The sequence below is a fragment of the Populus euphratica genome, unplaced genomic scaffold (assembly GCF_000495115.2).
Source record: "Populus euphratica unplaced genomic scaffold, PopEup_1.0 scaffold1.1, whole genome shotgun sequence".
Lineage (NCBI taxonomy): Eukaryota > Viridiplantae > Streptophyta > Magnoliopsida > Malpighiales > Salicaceae > Populus > Populus euphratica.
Genome location: NW_011499845.1, coordinates 8,090,808 through 8,109,039, shown reverse-complemented (window position 1 = coordinate 8,109,039; position 18,232 = coordinate 8,090,808). Strand labels below are relative to the sequence as shown.

General features: G+C 33.7%; 2 protein-coding genes across 5 annotated transcripts; both read right to left on the bottom strand.

Annotated features, from left to right (window-relative positions):
• Nucleotides 1-2,637: 2,637 nt before the first annotated feature.
• Nucleotides 2,638-5,497, bottom strand: LOC105127050 (40S ribosomal protein S24-1-like). The gene is made up of 5 exons (XM_011028153.1): nucleotides 5,253-5,497; nucleotides 5,111-5,152; nucleotides 4,854-5,024; nucleotides 3,127-3,213; nucleotides 2,638-3,023 (listed from the first exon to the last, which is right to left on the bottom strand). Exons 1-5 carry the CDS (start codon nucleotides 5,322-5,324, stop codon nucleotides 2,991-2,993), a joined length of 405 nt encoding a protein of 134 aa, XP_011026455.1. The 5' UTR covers nucleotides 5,325-5,497; the 3' UTR covers nucleotides 2,638-2,990.
• A 7,091-nt stretch (nucleotides 5,498-12,588) lies between these two features.
• LOC105127027 (probable serine/threonine-protein kinase WNK9) lies at nucleotides 12,589-15,786 on the bottom strand. 4 transcript variants are annotated; one of them, XM_011028135.1, is made up of 8 exons: nucleotides 15,525-15,780; nucleotides 15,388-15,425; nucleotides 15,051-15,278; nucleotides 14,691-14,911; nucleotides 14,298-14,455; nucleotides 13,773-14,214; nucleotides 12,897-13,667; nucleotides 12,589-12,785 (listed from the first exon to the last, which is right to left on the bottom strand). In XM_011028135.1, exons 1-8 carry the CDS (start codon nucleotides 15,597-15,599, stop codon nucleotides 12,610-12,612), a joined length of 2,109 nt encoding a protein of 702 aa, XP_011026437.1. In that variant the 5' UTR covers nucleotides 15,600-15,780; the 3' UTR covers nucleotides 12,589-12,609. The 4 variants fall into 4 exon arrangements, with proteins under 4 accessions (XP_011026437.1, XP_011026430.1, XP_011026421.1 ...); XM_011028128.1 differs by having other exon boundaries at nucleotides 12,589-13,667; nucleotides 14,298-14,446; nucleotides 15,525-15,786; XM_011028119.1 differs by having other exon boundaries at nucleotides 12,589-13,667; nucleotides 15,525-15,784.
• Nucleotides 15,787-18,232: the final 2,446 nt, after the last annotated feature.

Here is an 18,232-nt window from a genome sequence, read left to right as displayed (position 1 = left end):
TAAATACAGTAAAATAATTATCATACTTTATAATAGTGATATTTAGTAAATATAGTATTTCTGATTCATAACATGATAAACCATCCTAATTTATTCTAATTTAGTTTGATTGATTGATTAATTTGTTATAATTAGTGAAATCAACCAATAAATTTCAAAAAAAAAAAATTTAAAACTATCAGCATTAAAGGGTCTATGAGAATTTTAATATCTTAAAATTTAACGATATAAGTAATGCCGCAATATCTAATACAAGAAAAATTATCTCTGAAAACTCCTATGAAAATTCAAGTGTGATCCAATAGTTAAATATAAAGTTATAGTTATTTTAAGTTGTTATTTTAATTTGATGTGATCAAATCTCCTCTTAAATCTAATCTCATCTTATTACTTTACATTAATATAATTTGTATAAAATAGATTTTTATTCAGTTAGGGTAGACTCGTAGCTTAAAATCACCATATCATGTGAATAATAATTTTTTAATATTTTAATTATTGTATATTTTTGAGTTTGCAAGTTAGACAAATATATTCTTTAGTTGTAAGATATATTTAATTTTTTTATATAAAATTATAATTTAGGTATGAAATGGTCAGCAGATTAATAAAATTACATCCAATCAATAGACTAATTGAGGTGAAAGATTGGATTCTGACCTTGTTGCTCTTATTTAACTTTAATCTTGTCGTAAAGTTTGTTTTTTTAAAAGTCATTAGGTTACGTTCTATCATGTTATAACACATGTCCAAGCACATTATAATTTGATTTTTCCTTTCCTTTTTTTTTTTTTTTCACATGCCACCAATCCGTTTGCCTGGAACACACTTTCTAACACACTACAGTAGTATTTGCTTGTAAAATATACCACGGAATATACCTTAAAAAAAACATGCAATGTTTGTTTTTTAATGAAATACATGGTGCGGTATATTTCTTAAACAAACACATCCTAGCCAGAGAACTCAACCTTGTTTTGTGTAAAAATTAATGATATTTTACATGGAAAAATCCCTCAACGTGAAAGGGGAAAATAACTGAATCAAAGTCCACTAGAAAAACTTCTATTATTAGAACAACAGGATCTCAAAATGATCTCAACAGTATAATGTTGAAAATTAACCAACTAAATTTTTTTTCTTGTCAAGCTTAAATCACTGTTCAACAAGTTGAACACTTACTCACGCTCAAAACTCTCATGGACTCCCTTGTCCTTTGCTCTCGCTTTTTTCCTCCTTTATATCGCGCTTTCTGCAATATAAGAACTCACGAAGCATTTACTGCCATAAACATGCAGGATTTTCGATTTCTTTTATAATAAAAGTTGCACCAACTCGCGTCCACCTTAATAAGTTTTTTTCTTAAAGTGTTATTGTAATTATTTTTAATAATATTTTTTTAATTCTTAAAAATTATTTTTAATAGACATCAAGATAATATAAAAATATTAATTTTAAAAAATAAAAATAAAAAAAATTAAGTTTTTTAACAACACTTTTAAAATATAAAACGCTGTATGTATGCGCTGAGCTTTCATTTTCAAACATTCACATGTACCAGTCAAACATTTCGACCCTTGCCTGCAAAAGGAATAGTCTACTCTTCATCTTGGAGGACTGATGTGGAGCCCACGTCTTGTCATTTTTTTTTTGTTTTCCATGGGCGTCACCTGCCAAGAACGAATACTATGAAGAATTATTACGAGCAATATATTGTGTTCTATAATCTTGTGCCTTGCTATAACTCCTGTGTTATCAGTAATTTATAACGGTGAAGTTGAGAGTTTTACCAGAGTAATCTGATGCTGGTGCGGGCCCCTGCCCCCTGCCCCCCCAGCATACCCCGTGCGCGCCTTATTTATATGGTTGCTTTCTAGGCAATATTCTAACAGCGTAAAGTCCGAGTTCTTTCACAATCGACTCACACTCGGACACTATGTATAAGGAAAAACAACTGCACTTCAAAAAGGCCACCCACATCTTCACTGGACGCTAGAACTTGCGTGTTAATTGTGCCTTTTCTGTTCAAGATGCTTCTTGAAGTGTTGTGGTGTTGTTCAAAGAAAAATGAAGGGTCATTCTCATGTTTTAAAGCAAATATTGCACGTTCATCGGATAGAATCCAGATGGAGCGGTTGTGAATTTGTGGGTTTTGGAGATCATGTTTTTTTCTTCGGTTTGGGATGTTGATGGTAAAGATGTGAGATCAGCGATGGGAGGGCCGGTGAGAGAATGAAGGAGATTGGTGACTGGTGAGGGAGGAGGAGAAAAAAGGGGAGGAATTTTCGAGATAGGCAACGCTCAGGATCGCAATAGATACGCGCCGAAATGATCGATTGAGATATCAATTACAGCTCAATTGTCATTTTCTAAAGTCAATTTTTTCCAGCTACTGCTGTCGCATGGAGGCTCTGAAAACTTGTATTCACCATGCAGCGCACCAATGCCATCCACTTATATCACCGGGTAACGCGTTTGCATCCAGACTATCCACGCTCACAACAGGTGAAAAATTCAGAATACAAATTAACGCTCAGGCCATGACCCTTTTCCCCTTGAAGAAACTGACACTGTCAACTTCTGTTGCAGTATATTTGAGGTTAGGACTAACACAGCGTTACAATCAAGAATTGCTAGTAGAAACTAACAAGAAATCTTGGAAAACAAAAATATTCATAATCCTGTATCGCGCATAAGAATTGCAAAAGTGTGAAGAGTGAAGCGAGAACAATTTGCATTAGCAGCATCAGGACCACCCAAAAAACATCACCAACGCAAAATTGTTACACAATCACCTCAACAAATGATTCCTCGAATATTAAACCTCTATAGGGGCATGTTCAGACAGCTGGCAAAAATAACTAAAGCGTCCCAAAACAAAAAAACTTGGCAAAACTTCATTGGAGGATTGGTAGATAAAATGCAAGAAGGAAACATCCAGGTTCCCAGTCGTATTACTGTGATGCGTAGGTAGCTCACTCGCTTAGAACTCACTTCTTCTTTGCAGCATCTCCAGCCTTAGTCTGCATATAGAAGAAACATGTTCGGGATCAACAGTTTGGATATGGAGGCTAGAAAAATCCAATAATAAGGAATGGAATTGCCAAAGAAAACTTGCTAAATTACCTTCTTTACACCTCGAACTTTCTTGGCCCTATTCTTCCTTTCCTTTAGTTGCTTCCTTGATTTTTCCACCTTGGTGGCTAGTCCATTCTATCATCAAAACAAGCAATTATTCAGCATAAAACACAAAAAACCCAGGCACTAGAGTACTCAGTATACACTGACAAAATCATGTTGAACTTCAGAAAACTAAATCAGTTTCTTGTTTCACCAATACATGTGGTGGTCGTATGGCAAATATGGTTCCAGATCAAAGAGCTAATAGCTAGCATATATCCTAAACTGTAGATGTTTGTGAGGCTTAACAATAAAAGCAGACATAATTATTCTAACAAATACACCAAAGCAGTGTGCAAATATAGAATCTGCATTGTCTGAACATAAAAATTCTGATACTAGTCTCAAGAAGAGTAAAAAAGGCATTCAACATCTTCATACCGCAGCTTGTCTATATCAACTTCCATTGCATTGGCAAAAAAAAAATTCTCCACCTTGAATAGTTTTTAGTGGTACCAAATTCCTCGTTATTGATCCAGAATCAATTCAGTCAAATTTGAATTGTAGCAAGAAAAATGTTAACACATATAAGCTGTATGCAAATGTTGAATCTGTTTTGTCTTGAACATGATAAAAAAACCTTTATGACGCAGGTTTCAGATGCTTTTGTGAGAATATGTCTAAAGAAGAATAAAGAACACATCCAGCATCATCATACAACAGTTTGTGAATATTAACTCACCTTAGCTCCAAGATCCCCAGCTCATTAACATAAAGAAAAAGGAGAACATGTGGACTCTAAATCAATAACACAGGAGATGACTTTCCAAAAAAATGACAAGTTAATGATCCAACCAGCAAGCAAAGTACTTGTATAGCAGCTACCTTCTGTAGTCTCTCAATTAGGTGAAGACTCAACATATTATCCACAACCCCTCAAACCATCTTACCAATTAAAACTAATGCTATCCTAGGATCAGAAATGCATTTGCATTTCTGCATTCAAAACTGGAGACAATACTCTCCCTGAATAATGTGCAAAAGGCTACAGAAAGAAGTGATACATACAGGCTCTCAGAATTCTATTTGAAAGTTAAGAGAAACTGAAAGGTGTGTTTTAAGGTATTGGCTAGAAAATTCCCAGGCTACTTGCATATATACCACATGGATGTAAAGAAGAGCTGATTTGACCAAAGTGCTTATATGACTGGAGAAATAGTTGATACAAGTTATTGCAAAAAAAAATCAATTAGCTTGGGTCATGAAAAGGTTTTGATATGTTTATATTTTAATAAGCATCCTGAAGGGTTCTGAAAATGTCCATCATACACTAGGTTTTGTTCTTTGTTTGCACTATGAGGAGGCCACCCGCACACATGATTCTATTTATAATCTGAATTAACAGAATAGGTTTGTTCATTCACAGAGAAATTTCAAGCTAGTAAAAACCAATAAGTCCACATAATCAGAAATCAAGCAAAGGGTTAGATAATCACATTTTCTTTTAATCAAATAATGCAGAAAAAATCTATCAGCAGGTATTATTTTGCCCATTCTTTCCCTGAATTAACTATTAGCCTCACTAAGATGTTGAGTGTAATGCATGCGCATTGCAGCTGCATAAAGATGATCCGACACTAACAAAGGAACAAGATATTCAACAAATGCACTAAGTAAGCGGATGATGAACATTCTAGAGCAGTAGCAGGGGAGTTGAGCAGATTGGCAGTTACCCTGATTAGCCTGTACTTGGGCTCGTACTTCTTGGCGCTCTCAACAGAGTCATAAATCAGCCCAAACCCAGTTGATTTCCCGCCTCCAAAATGAGTACGGAACTTGAACACAAAAATCGAATTCAGATCTTTCACTTCATATAAACTTGCCAACTTCTCTTTCAATTCAGCCTTCATAATATCCCATTATCAGATACCGAAAATCACATGAAAAAAAAAGCAGCTAGGAAAACATGAAAAAAAAACTAACCACATACCTTAGAAACATTAGCTCTCCCAGGATGCAAGACGTCGATGATCTGTTTCAAAAACCATGGTTAGTTTATAGACTGTATTATTCTAGAAACCAAACAGACCTAGAAAAGAACAAAGAAAGGAAACTGAAGAGATGGAACTCACAAACTGCTTCCTAGAAAGAAGCCTGTTTGTCATAAACTTTCTTGTTCTAATAGTCACAGCCTTGTCTGCCATGGTTGTCTGTAACTAATAGACTTCTTCTCTCCTTGACGACGCTGATAGGCTTTGATTCTGCCGGAGGCTGCCTTTGGGCTAGGAGAGGATGATGAAGGTGTTATTATTAGGGTTTTATGCAGTAACAGTGTGAAGCAGTTTGGGTTCTGTTTGGCTCTCGATTGTTGTACGCTCCAGTGTGTGATTAGATCTATCCGGCTCGAGCTCGTGATATCTAATCAAAGGACATGGGCCTGCAAAAAAGACTCGCCTAACACGGGCCTGAGTTCAGGTCAAATGTAATTTTCCAGTCCATCCACAATAGCATCAGATAGATTACACGTCTGAATTGATAAACGGTCCAGATTCATAGTAGATGGGACCAATTGTTAGTTGACACACCCGCACCTGATTCAACTTGGCATCCTTCCCAGTTCCAAAAGCTGGCGAAGCGATTTAACGTGAATAGTAGAGACATGAATTATTGTTTACGTCAACAATAGTGTGTAATTCTAGTTAGATTGAGTCACTAGATTAGAATTGCTTTAAAATTAAATGTATTAAATTGAATCCAAAAGAGAATTAAATTTTAGTTTTTAGTTTTAATTATGTTTTATTAATAGTGTAGTATTTATAAAATTTAATCATAATTTTAATTTTATTCTTGATTATATTTTATTTGATGTTGCTGCGCATTTAAAAAATTAAAAAAACTGTAGTTCTTATTGGATATATTTCATACATAATAGAATTATAGATAATTTAATTGAATAATAAAAAAATTTTATATAAAGTATTATTTATTTCATGATGTAATAGTAATAGTTAAATCTACAATATTTAAATTAAAAATAATCAATATTAATGTATATTTTTAAAATTATTTTATAACCTCAATCTCAAAAGTATTTTTAATCAAACATATTAAACTACTTTTTATTCAATCTCAATTTTAATTACAGTTTTAACCAAGCATACATAGATATCAAACCAATCTTAACTTATAAAACAATTTTTTTCAAATCACAACGATCTTTTCTTAAATCCTAATTATAAAACTACTATAATATCAAACAGACTCATTTCTATTTTTTTTTTAATGTCTTTCTTGTATATATCTTTGGCCGCCTCCTGTGGTTTATTAGGTGGCTCCTCTGGAGAAAGTTCTTCTGTCTCTTAAGGTGGTGACTCTTCTTTCTCTTTTGATGGAAGATGCTCTTCTTCCCGGGACTATATAGACTCTGAGGGAAGTAGAGGGCAGGGAGGATGATGGAGAGGCAGCAAAGTAGATGTTATAATATTTGTTACAAGTGTCGTGGTCTTAGTTTTATTCTATGCCAGTTTTATAATTGCCTTTTGCTGCTCTTAATACCAAAGAGATTGAAAAGGAAAAAATCAAAACAGTAAAGAAGAGAGCCCATAAAATCATAATAGTACACATTTATAATGGTTCAGGTACATTTTGAATATCGGATAATAATAATGTTTTGGTTTCTTTAACAGAACAAAGATTCAAATCAAATCAACTTTCTTTTTGGTTTCTAAACAAGGACTCTTGCTTTCTTTATAAAAGAAGGAATTTAATGCTGCAAAGAAATCAATACCTAAAACATGTTAGAGCTAGTTTATAGTTCTTTTCAATCCTGACATTGTAAGTGGTTCTAATGGACTCTCTTTCACTTCAAAATAAGCTCAATGAAATTTCTGAAACTACAAACACTTTTACAGCGAGGGGACGACACCGCATTTGACAAGTGAGTTATCAGGACTTCCTGGTATCTTTTTTGGAATATTATATTTATGATTTGTTTTTGACTCCATGACATTCAACTAATGTCGTGTCTCTTTTTCAACTATGGATTCAGAAATAATGTCGACGCTTCTATGATATCCAGAATACATGATCTTTGGCTTTTTATTTGTGTGTCAAACCTATTTTATCCAATAATTGATTTCGGCCCCTTTATTTACTGCATACCTATGAAATAGTCATTGCCTTATATTTAAGTAATTCATAGAAGCAGTGGCTAACCACTAGTCTTTGTTTATCTTCTTTTCTTCTTATAGATCATATAACGATTGAATGTTTTTATGAGCCCCATAAATTTTTAATAGGTAGGAAAGTATAGTACCACTGGAGCATTGCTAATGAGGTTTAAGCAGCTCTCGAGTGAAGAAAACAAAAAGTGTGATGCAAGGTCACTGGTGAATTTCAACAACATCAATATACAAAGAGAAGGAATTCCTGAAAAAAATTACATAGTAGGGAATTCATCTATTTCAAGTACTTCCTTTGACAAATCGATTACTTTCCTTATTTATTTTGACATGCTAAGCTAACTATTTGTTTGTGATACTTTATCCTTTTCAAAGTACCACATGTCAATTAAATACTTTCTAGGATGGATTTGGATTGATCGATTAGAGCAACATAAGCTTCTGAACCTTAGAGTTTTTATTTTTTTAGAAGCACATGGTCAACAAACCCTTAGATGCAAATTCTATAAAAGGAATATGATCATTAAACACTGCTATAGGGGAAAACTCTCATTTTCTTTCGTTTTTCTACTGTTACTAAATCTATTTTAAGTGGTTATTTAATGGATCAAGAAAGTTATGTATCACGAATATTGTTAACTTAAAAATAACCTTCATTGTAGCTTCAAGTGAAACAAAAACATGTATAAACCAAACATTATTTAATACTCCAAAATGTCTACTGAATCATTCCTTTCTAAACTATCATTGATAAACATTATTAGACTATATGTATGTAGATCTTCTTGTGGTGAAATCTTCTACTTCCTCCTTCAAATGGAATTAAAATGATGTTGTGAGAAAAATAAGGGGATATTTGTTATCCAAGAAAGAAGTGATGTGTGCGCTGGACAGAAGCCACTCATAATTTTTTATTCTTATATTTAGATGGCTCTTATTTGTTAACTTGACCTCTTGCAAAATATATGTTGAAAGTTTAAAATATCTGTATTTTTTATTATTCTGCATATTTTTCTCCTGACATCAATTCACAGGTGACAATCCTAGTGACTAATAACAATATGTACAGAGTTCCTGTTATTAAAAGCACAGAGGACATCAAAGGCGCCTTGCGATCTTTGAATGTTGATGCACAAGAACTTGAGGTGATAACAATGACACCTTAGATATTATATTATCCATTATACAACACTTTTCAATTTGGGCCTCCTATCTATCCTATATGTGCATTATATATGATATACATTGCTATTATTCTATATATACTACTAGAAAAGAGGGTGATTAGTATCAGAATAATTTAAATACAATTTTAGCAATAGATTATCAACAAATTATATATATATATATATATATATATTATTTTAATATTAGCAATGAAAAATCAAATATTAAAAAATAAATTAATATATTAAAAATCAGCAACGAATTTGCCATAACTAATATGGTTGTTGTTAAAAAAAAAGATTAAATTTTGACTTTTATAAAAAATAATAATAAATAATAATGACCCTTTTTCTACTTCTTCAAAAAAAAAAAGGAACCCCACAGTTGCAAAATTTCTCTATTCTCTAAAAGAACCCAATACTGTCCTTTTCTATGCTTCTCCACAAAAACCTAATTAACCCTTATTTCCCTTTTTGTTCCTTTTCAAGAAACCAAACCCTGATGTCCCTTTCAATTCTATCTATTTTTGTCATGTTTTATTTTTCACAACATAATTTATTATTTTTTTAACTTCTTCTCCAATTAATTTACACTTCCAAACTTCTTCTGTACAAGTAGTTTAGAGAGAGAGAGAGAGATTAGGGATGTTTTTGATTTTGATTTGGGATTATAATAGAAATCAATGAGAGATAAGAATAAAAATTTCCTTAGTATTGAGCAAAGCTTTCTCTAAGGGTCTCGGTTGGCCCCGCTCTTTTCAACCAACCTAGTGTCGCCCTGCCCTGCGATATAAACGGACACGAAGAAAGAACACAGGCAGCAAAAATACAAAAGATGACAGATTGTGGGAATATGAGTTTGATTTTGGGTTAATAAAAATATTAATATTTTAACTTTTTTATATATTAGATTTAATTTTGGCGTAATCAATTTTAAATTTTTGAAATTGAAATTAAACTGGATAAGAATATTTAATCATTAACAGATTAACAACAAAATATTCATTGCTAATTTACATATTCAACAACAAAATTGTAGCAACGAATAATTGATTACTAAACAAATCAGTAACTGATAAACCATTACTAAAAAATTAGCATTTATTATTTGAATTTAAAATTATTTGCTGCTAATTTTGTGGCCAAATTTTATCAATAATAAATTTTAATATTATCTATAACGGACTAATTAGTTTCTAATAAACTTATTTTTTACTAATTTTGTTGTTGAAATTTATCAACAACAGAGTACTAGTTAGATGCCAAAAGGCTTATTTTTCAATAGTGATAGGCTGTAGAGGTGCTCTGGATTCCGCAGGCTGAAAATGAAACATTGTCTGAGCAGGGATTTCTCCAAAAGTACCCACGTTTGAGGCCGGATTTTATGACCTGATGAAGGCATCTGTTCGAAACTTTGATGAAAGGCAATTTTTAGTTTGGGAACGCAATGCACTGCAAGTAGGAAGATGTTTTCGTTATGTCAAGAGTCTCCTCCACTTATAGGATTGATTACAATATGTTCTAGGATATGTTTGACACCTCTACGTGCTAAGAAACTTCACTCTGTATATATCTGCCTGTAAAGTCTTCTTACCTCATTTAGACACAATTTCTGCGAATAAGACGACAGTTAGGAAATTTGTTGTAGGCTTACCATTTGATTTGCTATTTTCCAAATAAACAAGCTCTACACGGGGCATGTTTGTATCATATTCATAGTTTTGAACTTCAGGTACTTTTCGGGCAAACATGAGAAATTAATCTGATAACAAAGGATGATATTCGGATGATAGTTTTTGTTCTTGTAACTTGATTCGACCATCCCGTTTAATTTCACATGTATCCCACTAACAGTTCGGTGCCATATATGTAGCCAAGTTTTGTTACCTTGACTCTTCACTTTTAAACTACCTATCTTCATTCACAGAGGAAATCAAAGGTGCCTTGCGATCTTTGAACGTCGATGCACAAGAACTCGAGGTAACAATAATGACATCCTAAATATTGTATTGTCCACTATGTTTACCTTGTATCTATATACGTTACCATTGTTCTATATGGGCTGTCGAGGTGCTATGGACTCCGCAGGCAGAGAATAATACCTTGTCTGAGCAGGAATTTCTTAAAAATATTTGTTTTTAAGCTCTAATTTCTGAAATCGAGAGTCCTGATTAAAAGCTATTTGCAGGGGTACGTAGTATTATATTCAGATAAAGATAACAGAGAATAAGGTGTAAAATAATCATGTAGCTTATTCACTAGAGAAGAATAATTTCAGCAATCAAACTTGAAAACGAGAAGTGTGCCCAGTACAAGCCACGGTTGCAACTCCATGCCATATCCCTCGGTAGAGATATTTCATCCTAGATAAATAGTGTCTGATATTCTCAAGCTAAGAGTACCGAAATCGAGCTGCAAGTTTGGTTTCTGTAAACTAGGTGGATATGTGAAGCCTCCAATTTCCACAGATGACAACTATGGTACGTGCTCTGAAGGACAGATATTTACATTTATGGGTAGCAGGTTCCAATTAATGGGCGACTATTGGGCACGTTATAGGCTTCGTAGTCATACAGCCCCATGTAAACCCAGCAAGAAGTCATAGAGCCATAAGTGAGAAAGTGGGGGGATGGGATGCGGCATTAATTATATTTGTTCTGTGTTTTAACAATATTTTAAAAAAATTAATTTTTTAAATTAATTTTTTTAGCATTTTTAAATTATTTTAATTTATTAATATTAAAAATAAATTTTAATATATAAAAAAATTATTTTAATATATATTTTTTTTAAAAAAACATCCTACATTGAATTCTACATGGAAAAGTTAGGTGGGGAGGGCGCTAGCTTTTAAAAAAGATCAATAATGAGAAGTCATAAAGAAAGCTGTGTCCGCGCTGGATAACTTTTCTACTGCTCAAGTTTTTCCATGCTTGGAATGCCGCCATGACACAAATCTACAAGTTTCCAAAAGCGAAAGTTCAAAGTTCATACTTTTTTTAGGATGGAATTTTCTTTTCTTTCGAATGGATTCCTACATCATTAGCTACTTTATAGAAGGGGGAAAATGACTCTGATTTCCTGCGTTAGCTCCATCTGTCCTTTTACTATCAATGATGTTGCTAATACTGTGATACAAGCCCTCAAACTCATAATTCGTTGTAATTTAGTCCCAATCCTTCAATTTATAATAACCGATCTACTTGTGTTATCTTAGCCTCGACTTGAAAATTCAACAATGCTCTTACTGTTTTCTAAACCACGAAAACACTTTCAATGCCACGAAAAGAAAACCCCCCGATGACAAAAAAAGGACATTTCATGTATTTATGAGCATTCTACAATTTTTCGCATGCACTTTAAGTAATTGTATCGTAAAAATGTAAGAATACTGGTGCGTTATCGTATGCAGGAGGTTAGAGGGTTGAGGGTCGTCACACTCAACTGCTTGAAATCAAAGGATCGGCACGTAATTAGAAGAAGATCAAAAGTTTGACGACTTTTACATTATCAACTAACTGACGTGAAGAGGACTAAAACTAACGGAGTAAAACCACAGCATGGTAGTTTTTCTTTTGCTTTCTTCCACACGCTGGCACTGAGGCAAGGTATTTGCAGGTCGCAATAATGACATGAGGCAGGCATATTTGCCCATTGGAATAGTGCTGTATTGCATCAGTCACACATCCTTCAGATATGTCCCGCTCAAGTTGACAACTTGTGATCACCCAGTACATCACGCTGGAAGCATATGCCTGCTACTAGGTAGGAGGTATATGAACGCTCAAATTGCATGGGACCATTCCACTTCAGTTTGCTCCGTGAGTCAATCTATCCTACACGGATCTGACTATGTGAGAGAAAAGTAGAGGCAGGGGGCACAATATGATTTCATTAAAATGAATCATGAACTTCTGGGAATTCAAGACTTCAGGCTTAGAGTTCAGAGGTGGGCAATTGGCATGTAAAATACAAATAAATAGTGAAATAATAGAGAGATTAAAAGTTTTGGTGAACTTGCACGTTTTTGGATGTTATGGTTGGGAACTTCAATAAAATTTTAATTGATATTTCAATTCATAACCGTAATATTTATTTAAATTCATCTTTACCGGTTCGTTAGGAAAATCACAAAAATATATTTAGACATCTACAGCATCAACAGGAAGGGAAGTTGCCCTGTGAAGGGTATGTGGAAGCAAAGCTCCCGCATAGAAATTCTTAGCCGTGATCATTTGCTCGGGGCTGAACGCCTTGTTGATTTCCTCACAATTTTGGACCTCTGTATTTGCTGAGTCAGCACATCTTTCATCAGCATCTGTAGGAAAATAAGAAGTGAAATTCTTGGCAGAGGAAAGAAACTTCAGGGCAGCTTCATTGCTTCCTCTCTTTTCTTTAGGCAACATCAAAGGCAGAGAAAGCACGTTACCTTTCTGGTGCTCCATGTTATGTGAATTAGGACTCAGGCTTGAGGTTTTTGATTTGACTCCCAACTGTTGGTCTTTGAGCTCCCTTAACTGCATCTGATACTTGGCTTTAAGCCATCTTAATTCTTGCCTAATTTCGTTCTCATAATCATCCCAGTAAGCGGTGCTAAATGCTGAAGGATTCTCGCAGGTAGATTTTCTTGCGCTGGATTCTCTATGAGTGTCCATGTTTACTATTCTTTCTTGCTCCTCAAAGATTGTGTGGTTTGTCGCGATGTGACCCTGCCCACAATGAATCTCTCTAGATCCTTGTGAATTGGGTGCATTTCGCTGAGCCCAAATGTCAGTACAATTGATTGTTGTAGATTGGCTTGGTGAAACAGGGGCACAATCAGTAATGGTACTTTGCTCAGGGCCTTTGACTTGATATGTGATTTCCTCGAACCGCCCGTGCACAGCTGCACATCCATGTTTAGAACACGGAAGGACTTCCAGGTTCCTGGTGCCTGAACTGTTTGATGAAAAATAATCCAGGAGGTTACCATGTGAAGCACAATTCTGACAAAAACTTGCATCTGTGCACTGTGGACTTTGCTGTATTCCCAGCCCCCTCTTCCATTCCGGTACTAGGGTTGAGATTTCACCATCGATCATGTCTGCTATCTTCAAAACATCTTGGTCTGTAATACCAAGCTCATCGAACATTTCAGTCGCAACACTAAATCCAGTATCAGTCTCAATGTCAAATGGAAAGTAGATGTTTCGTATGTGGCCTGCTTAGAGAAGTTACAGTGTCAGTATGATTTTTATGCTGCATTATTCAGTCAACATCTATGTCAAAACACAATAATGGTCTAGAAATTTGAAATTTCTCTTACCTTCCTTATCTGCAACCCTGAGCCTCAAGAAGATGCCATCATCCTCTCTCCACCTCCCTTTAATTGCAATGTCAACATTTCCCAAATGTTCATCCTCTTGACAGATGAAAAGATCAATTGGGCTTGTCTCAAGCTCAAGTTGATGGTATTCTATTTCATTCTCAAGATCATAACCCAGATAATCAGTGTAACCATTGGTCAAAGAGCTGTTGCTGCAATGAATTCCATAGAGAGGTTGTGTCACGAGAGGACCTGCTCCATTCAAGTCTCCTTGGTCATAATCTATTGGTCTCAAATCAAATCCACAATCATCAATTAGAAGAAAAGGGTCATTTAAAAGCTCTCTGGCTGAGAGCCTAGCGGACACAGTTGCTAGACATTTCTCAACAAATTGCCGCACATCAGGATCTTTTACTTTGAACAAAGAATCAGGTTTTTTCCCCTACATGAAAATAAGAAATTGTAAAATGAAGTAATGAAGATAAATTGGATCAGCAAAAAAACTGAAGAGTTCGTAGTTCCTACAGATACGACTTTCTTATAAATCTGACCAGCGTGGTTGCATTCACTGTATGGATAATCAAAGGTGACCATCTCCAAGACACACATCCCAAAAGAATAGATGTCAACTAATTCATTATACTCCTCCTCGTACACCTCTGGAGCCATGAATTCTGGTGTTCCTGGGTAATAAAATAAACTCAAATATATACTTACATTGAAGAAGCTTCAGCAGTTACTTTAATTTAAGCACTCTGGATTAGAAAAATCGTCTGCAAGCATTTCTGATTGAACAGTGGTTATGTGTGCACGGGAAAGTGTAAAAAGGCATAGCCCGAATGCAAGTGTTCAGTTTGAAAAACCAAAGGATGAGATTAGATCTTAGAAGGAATTTGAGAAACCTAGAATTGAACTTACCAACACAGTGAGCAGCGTAGGATTTCTTAAGAATTGCAGCAAGGCCAAGATCACCAATTTTGACTTCTCCCTGGTTACCATTAACAAAAATGTTGTCACACTTGAGATCTCTGTGGATAACAGGGGGGTCGTGGCTGTGAAGATAGAGAAGCCCCTTCAGTATCTGCCTACACCAATGCTTGACGGCTCTAATATTTACTCTCCTGTGTTTTAGCCTATACCTGCGCAGAAAAAAATGAAATTAAAAAAAAAGAATGAAACGTGCCCACACTGAATAACAATTAATGAATTTCAATCACCCGGATAAGCAAACTAACAAGAATGAAAGACTAAATTTCTTGAAACTTGAACAGTGCTTACTGTCTTAGAGTACCAGAGGTGAACATCTCAGTGACAAAGTTGATGTTCCTGTTAGCAGTATCAACCCAAGAAGTATAAAATTTCATGATGTTTTCATGGTTTAAAGTCTTGAGTAGGTGAATTTCACAGTAAAGCCTCTCAAGATCCTCAGGTCTCTGGAGGGAATCACAGAGCCTCACCTGATTCCAAGCTACCTCAATTCCTTCATACTCATCAAAGGCTTTATAACTGCAACGCAATAGACAAAAATAGAAACCATCGCGTTCAGAAAAACTGGATTCACATTTAAATGGAAAACCAACCACAAATTAAAACCCAAAAAAGAAAACATCCATACACAGTCTTTGAAGCTCCTTTGCCAAGAATTTCATTGTACTGCAGAAAGCATAGAGAAAAGACATTTATGTGAGACTCAAAACTCCAAATATTGATGACAACATGCAAGAAAGAGGGTATGCGTGAATGTATATTTACTCTTCTATATCTGCCAGTAGGATCAACTTCAACAAACTCCAAGTAATCTGTTTCGAGACTTGTAAGGCCATTCATTCTATATATCCTTAAAGCTCTGCAAAATTTCTAAGCAGATAAGAGAGAACGAAGGAAGTATACCTTGCTGGTTCTCCACGGTATTAATAGTAGTCGAAAAAAACTGAAGAGCAGAAATATTATTGTTATTATTTTTTTTTTTTGTGAAGGAAAGAGACTAAAACAAGATGAAAAAAAAAAAAATATTTAGTGACTGAAAAAAAGAGGAAGTCACAAGTGCAGTTAGTGCCTCGGTGAGTCCATAAGAAGGACAAGGTTAAAAGCCAACTACCATGACTTTTCTTTGTTTTCATTCAAAATATTTTTTTAATTTTTTTTAAAATATTTTAAATTAATTTTTTTCATAATTTTCAATCATTTTGTGCTGTATTAAAAATAAAAAATATATATTAAAATATTTTTAAATAAAAATCATATTAAAAAATAACAATTACTACAGTCAGACTGAAGGACAGAACCCAACAAAACAGCCCTGTCTGGTTGACGCTATCTTTCTATGCAAATGCATGCCTTGGTTCTCCGATCTCCATCTCGTCACAGGCTGCAAGACCTAGACTTTCTCTATCCTGCAACAGCTTGCATCAACCTGGACCAACCATGTTTTTCTTCTGTATCTATTTTCTAGAAGGTTTGTTTGTGGAAGAAAATATGGGAACTGGGATTTTAAATTTTTGGTGAAAGGTCATTTTTGCATCATGGATATCTTATGAAGCTTTATATTTGTTTATATTACCTTTTTTTTTTTTTCCGTTGCGGGTACCATTTACCTGTAAAGATTACAGTTTCATGTTAGCGCTGAGTCATTTGGTGTTTATTTGTAAGATCCTTCCACCCCTACATCCTCCTCCTTCTTCTTTTTTTTTTTTAATTGTAAATGTCCAGATTAATTTAAATGTATAGTGAATTCACGAGTTATAAACACAATTATATAAACCTATAATAATTTTAAAATGACTCAAATATGTAATTATTAAAAAAAAAATCAAAATATAATTAATTAAACTACCCCTTAATATCCTTTTATTACTTAGACAAGTAATTGGCAATTTGGGAAGCCCTTATTTTTATTGTACGATAAATCTTGAGTCACACTATATATATATATATATATATATATATATTCTCAATTGAAGATCTCATATTTAATTAACACCTAAGGCAGCGTCGGGTTATCTGGTTGGGTTATTAATTTAGGGCGATGTCTTGTCGTCGGAGATCATGGCATGGAGTCAACATGTACATGCCAATATGAGATCAGTCATGTGGATGCTTTTAAAAGGTTTGATGTTTATTTCGCTATTTAAAGCAATTTTCAATTTTTATTTGTTTCCTCGTAAACCACGAGCTATGAACTACTTTTGAGCATGAACGACAACAATGATGTGCTGTCATTGTACAAAGCGTGTCGGAGTAGATGATTCGTCAACTTCACCACCTCACAATATCTCCAGACTCCAAGGTGGATTGTGAGGTTATTAGGGTACTGGGATAGTACTATGTCGTTTCTAAATGAAATAGTACATGGACAGGAAAAATTCATTCAAAAAATAATCAAAATCTTGAAAAAATGAAGATGAGGGTATATCTGTCTTTTTATTATATTCGACAATGACAATTTAGATTTATTGAATCGGCTAAGCGTTAATTGAGGTTTAATATTTTTTTAAATAATCTCAAAAACATAATTTTTATAATGATTTAGTGCATTTAAATTAATAAATTTAGTTGGATGCTGATCACAAAATCCAAATTCAAGAAGCAAAGTAAAATAGCAAAATTTCCTTAATCACAAACCTGTCTATTGAGTTCTCGTACGATGATCACTGCTTGCTATGAAGTATTATACAATATGTTAGATGTAAACAATATTTATGGTAGAACCAAGAACTTTGCAGTTCTTTTTAATTTTATTTTTACTATTATTTGCCTTACAAATTATAAAATTTCAATTTTTTAATTTTTTACATATTTAATTTTGATCTAAAATTGTATTTTATTTATTTTTTATTTTTTAGTATGAGAAATAAAAGAAAAGGTTAAGTTATATTCAACATTAATAGTCTTACCTGTATTTTTTTTCTTGCTATCCCATCACATGGGATGGTAGATCCAAGCAGGAAGCTTTTATATTTTTATTTACTTATGAGTTTTTGAATTCGTTTTTTTACTATTTAAAATCATTTCAGAGTTTATTGAGTGTTGGGGTTAATTTTTAGGAGAATTTATGATTTTATAACCACTTCAATTCACCAAGACAGCCTAAGCACACGACCCTAGGCTAGAGGGCTAGCTCGATTGGGTTTTTTTAGGCTCAAAAGTGATGGGCTACTTGGGCTAGCCCTGTGTGATCCCGAGTCCTTTTCTTATGGTTCATTGATTTTTTTTTTTTTGTATTATTAGTTTTACTAATTATATACTTTAATATTGAGTTTTTATTATTTTTTTATTCTAACAAGTTTTTTTAAAAAATTATGATGTTTTTTTAACGTAATGCAATTGAATTTTTACTTGGTTTATGATTAAATTTTCAATTGTTTTTTATGATATTAATTTTTTTTTGCATAGACCTGCTTAATTTAAAAAATTATTCAATTACTTTATTAAATGTTTTTTCTAATTATTTTTTATTAAAT

Excerpts from the sequence above, each read along its gene's own strand:
- LOC105127050 (XM_011028153.1), bottom strand. The coding sequence starts at position 5,324 with ATGGCAGACAAGGCTGTGACTATTAGAACAAGAAAGTTTATGACAAAC. Across the intron at positions 5,153-5,252 it reads TTCTTTCTAGGAAGCAGTTT|ATCATCGACGTCTTGCATCC; the intron begins GTGAGTTCCATC and ends TTTTTGAAACAG. Across the intron at positions 5,025-5,110 it reads GGAGAGCTAATGTTTCTAAG|GCTGAATTGAAAGAGAAGTT; the intron begins GTATGTGGTTAG and ends GATATTATGAAG.
- LOC105127027 (XM_011028119.1), bottom strand. The coding sequence starts at position 15,599 with ATGAATGGCCTTACAAGTCTCGAAACAGATTACTTGGAGTTTGTTGAA. Across the intron at positions 15,279-15,387 it reads AAAGGAGCTTCAAAGACTGT|TTATAAAGCCTTTGATGAGT; the intron begins GTATGGATGTTT and ends ATTGCGTTGCAG. Across the intron at positions 14,456-14,690 it reads CTACGCTGCTCACTGTGTTG|GAACACCAGAATTCATGGCT; the intron begins GTAAGTTCAATT and ends TTTATTACCCAG.